The 4,105-nt window shown below is 47.8% G+C and overlaps 1 protein-coding gene across 1 annotated transcript; it reads right to left on the bottom strand.

Annotated features, from left to right (window-relative positions):
- Nucleotides 1-343: 343 nt before the first annotated feature.
- Nucleotides 344-3,323, bottom strand: LOC108153859 (glutamate receptor U1). Its single transcript, XM_017283958.2, has 5 exons — nucleotides 2,087-3,323; nucleotides 1,843-2,026; nucleotides 1,645-1,775; nucleotides 1,407-1,577; nucleotides 344-1,339 (listed from the first exon to the last, which is right to left on the bottom strand). The coding sequence occupies exons 1-5, from the start codon at nucleotides 2,611-2,613 to the stop codon at nucleotides 409-411; spliced, it is 1,944 nt and encodes a 647-aa protein (XP_017139447.1). The 5' UTR covers nucleotides 2,614-3,323; the 3' UTR covers nucleotides 344-408.
- Between the last annotated feature and the right edge of the window lie 782 nt (nucleotides 3,324-4,105).

The following is a 4,105-nucleotide window of genomic DNA, read 5'->3' as shown; positions in this document are numbered from 1 at the left end:
TTTTCTCCTCCTCCTCCACCAGGCTATGGCCCCTTCATAATTAAGTCTAAATGAAGAGCTTGCTTCGTGTAGAAAACTTGGCTTGACCCCCATACCAGGGCGATGGGGAGGGCGAAGGATGAGGGTTATAGTGAGGGTGATGGTGATGGTGGCGGGAGAGTACATGCAAGTGTTTGCAGTTTAATGGAATTTTTAATTTCTGCGCTGTTCTGCGTTGGAGAGACCAGCAATGGGAATAGCTGCAAGCGCCCGAAGCTGACATTATTACAAATTTTTTATTATTATTAAAAATGCAGAAAACATTAAAAGGGACACAAATTTGTAGCCGAAAGTCGTGCCAGGACCAAGCCGGGCGCTCTGCAAGCTGATTACGTAAATGGACATCGCGCCTGGCGGCCCACACCCATCTTAACTTGGACGGAAGGGAGCCAGCCTGGAGACCATCAGCTCCAGCAGAAACACCAATGCACTGGCTATCATGGCCAGCACTAGGGCGAAGAGAGCCGGGGCAAAGTGCTCCAGATCCACCTCCACCTGGGAGGCCTTGAAGAGGCTGCAGTCCGGCTTGGGCACCGACCACAAGCGGTCGTTGTACTGCATCAGGCCAGTGGCCTTCAGATGGAGAATGGCATGGGCTAGATGTTCGCGCCAGGGTGAGCCTTTGGCCATCACGGAGGCAGCCGCATAGGGGGGATTGAACATTATTTCCTGGAGTTCGCAGAACTCGTGCTCCTCTATCCGCAACTCGAGGAGCAGCCTGTACAGACGATCGATGGCCGCATGAAATGCAAAACGACCCTTTATAATCCGCTTGGCTCCCTGCTCCAAGGTGATAACATTGTGCTCTCCAGATCGACAGATCTTCTTGCTGTATACATCTCTTACGAGCTGTCCACTGGTGTTGCCAAAAACCGCAAAGTTATACGAGATGTTCTCCATGCCGATGTCCAGGTTGCTCTCGAACAGCGCCTGCAGATTGAGAATGCTTCTGGGGCTGTCCGAGAGCAGGGATCCCACAATGAAGGCTCCATAGAACTGCATCAACATGAAGCTGAAGATGCAGCTGGCGCTGATCAGCAAACGGGTGGACATCAGTCGGAAGAGCTCGGTGGCCGGACCCTGCTGCAGATAAGTCTCCAGCATGGTGAACCACACAAAGGCCACACGTGTCTCCACAAGATTTCCATTCTGTAGTGCCTCATGGCGGATGAGGAGCAACAGCAGCAGGATGCTGAATGTAATCAGGACCAGGACGCACCACCACACCTGAGAGCTAAGTGGCTCAAAGAATATGTTCCGAATGTGACTGTGCCGCGGATGGCGGAACAAAAAGTGAATGCTGCAAGAACAGAGAAGGGTTTGAGTTGGAGCACCACCTAATCGAAGGATAACAAGTATCTGCTCACGGCTGGGTGTGGAGAACGGGTGAATACTGCACATGGAGCTGCCTTTCGGGTACAAAGCGAATGGGACACACGGCAAAGTCGGCCTCCCCGTTGGTTATCTGACCCATCACACCCGACCATCTGCCGTTGGCCAGCTGCTGGCCCCAGTTGTCCGTGAAGCTTATGGCCAGGCTGAAAAGTTGGCTTATTAGCGCGTACTCTGATGCACTTTTTGGAGGCCGCTCTGACCCACTCCCACCTGAGATTGTACATCCGCTCGACGAGTCTGAACAATTGATAGGTTTTTCGCTGCATGGGATCCAGTTGCAGGAGCTGCTTATCGTTGGCCAGGTACTCCATGTCATCGTAGCCCGAAGGTTTCTCCGTTACCTGTGTGCATTTGGAGGAGAGATGAGAGAAGCCGCTACCCAAAAGGGTGTGCCATAAGTTTGCGTACCGCTGTGCTGCCTCGCAGGGTGACATTGCGAAAGTTGCGCCTTCGAATTATCCAGCTTCTGCGGAAGGTGTCCATCAGCTTGTATCCCTGCGCTGGAGACCAGTCTCCCTTTCTCTCCACAATCAGGGGGGCACTTGACACTTGCTGATCAATCCTGTAGACATCATAAAGCCGCCACGAGGTGCTGCAAGTTATCGGAAATATGACCAGCATACCCACAAAGTTACCTCATTATTTGCCCAACTTATCTCTGGCCTTCAAGGCCACCGTGATATCCACATCAATTCCCATCTTGTAGCCATCCAAATGTTCTTTAATTTGTGCCTCATCTAGTTGGGATGCCCGACTGGTGCCGAGCATAAACCATGCCAGTGAATTGTTGAAGTATCCAGCCTTAGAGGCCACTGTATAGACCCACTGCTTGACAAAACGGTGCTCGAACTTTAGCACCAGAACCGCTGTACGCGGCGCCCCATAGTACATGAGATCGTCGAAATTGTGGGAAATTCCTGGCTGATAAAATTGCACACGATAGTTGGCCAACAATTTCTGGTGGCATTCAATTTTCCAGTCGCCATCCTCGTCGCCATCGCCATCTCGTCCTTTGATACGGACGACAAGCGACTGCTGCAAGTGCTGCGACCGCAGAAAGTCCTCGAAGGCTGCCAGCTCAAGGAAATTGGTATTTATGCTTTCAATTTGTGGCGTGCATAAAAATCCTGTTAAAATTATAAAAACCCATGAAATAACTTTCACTTGCAACTTAATCATTTTATATGGCCACTTTCACTTTGACTCAAAGCTCCGTTTCGCTTCTTTCACTCGGCGGATTGTGTTGGCTTTGTGTGTGTGGCGACGGGCTTTCGCCTCCGTCGCTTTTATAGGGTTTCATACTCTGTCTGCAAGTGCATAATTTATACACATTTATCATATCAGCAATATATACGTTTATCCTGGACACACACGCAAATTGTGCGGTTGACAAGAAAAGTGTCCTGAAAGGAATGGCGAAAATTGCTGGTATTATTGCTGAATGTGCGTAATAAAAAGTATGAGATTGGATTTAATTTTCTGGAAAATTAAGCGTAACGTAGATAAAGATACTTCCAATATACTTCTGTCAAATCGTCATCAAGTTCCCTTTGCTTCAATTGGTATTCCATTTTAAAAATGAGGGGGGGGACAAAGGCACTCTAAGGGCATGCTCCGTAATTTTTCCTTGATTAAAAAATATCAGTTGCAAAATGTTTGGCAATTGAATCACAGAAAAAGAAATCCCCTCGCTACTGAGGAAACCCAGTTTCATGCCATCCAGTCTCCCGCCTTCTTGCAGATCCAACGGGTGTTTCACGGCCTCCATCAGACACATGACAGTATGGCTGTTCTAGATCAGATAAAATATAAGCTTAAGCTGGTTGTATTAAACATGCAAAAAAATGATATGCTGAGTTACCTTGCCATGTTTTTGTGCTGTTTACCCAAAAATTACTAAAAAAAATATTTTGTGTGCACCAGAAGGCAGAACCCACGAAATGGGGAAATTTTAAAGCAAATGCTCGACAAATTATTACAAAGCCCCCACTGATTCAATCTTTCAAAAACTATCGAGTTTATTTTTAGCATATGCCGCGATTTCGACTCCATTTCAAACGACTATTGATAAATTTCCCGCCACCTAGAACCTTAAAGTGAGCATACAGCCGAAATCCAATAACTAGACGCAACATTAAGCAGGACAAAGCTGGTGGCATTAGCGTGACATTATCCGACTGCAGCCAAGAAGCTACAAGAAACGGCAAAAACGCGTGTTAGCATCCACGAAGCGGAGCCAAGGACCTTAGCGTGTGTCCCTTGTGCAACTGTGTATGTATTTGTACCTCTTTGTGTGTGTGTGTTTGTGTGTGGCACGCAAAATTTTGTGAAACTTGAAAGCAAATCCTGCAGCTTGCAACTTAATTTCATGGCACGCGGCTGCGCTGCCGCGTTTCATGCAGCGACTTCATTCGGGCAATTTGCTTCACGACAGCTTGCCACGTGCTACACACAGAGAGAGAGAAAGGAAGAAGAAGGAGGCAGAAAGAAAGTGCAGAAAATGGCAGCGAGATAGAGTCCTGCAAGGACTTTAAGACTGCTTTGAAATTAAAAGGAATTACATTCAATTTGTTGACATTTTTGCGGATGCGGATGCAGCAGAAGCTGCAGCTGCAGCCTTTATCCTATCTCCTCCCCCCCTTTGTTTTTTTCGGCTCTCTTTTGTGTTCGT

Source organism: Drosophila miranda, chromosome 2 (genome assembly GCF_003369915.1).
Source record: "Drosophila miranda strain MSH22 chromosome 2, D.miranda_PacBio2.1, whole genome shotgun sequence".
Taxonomy (NCBI): domain Eukaryota; kingdom Metazoa; phylum Arthropoda; class Insecta; order Diptera; family Drosophilidae; genus Drosophila; species Drosophila miranda.
The sequence above is the reverse complement of the archived record's forward strand: the minus strand, read 5'-3'. Positions and strand labels throughout refer to the sequence as shown.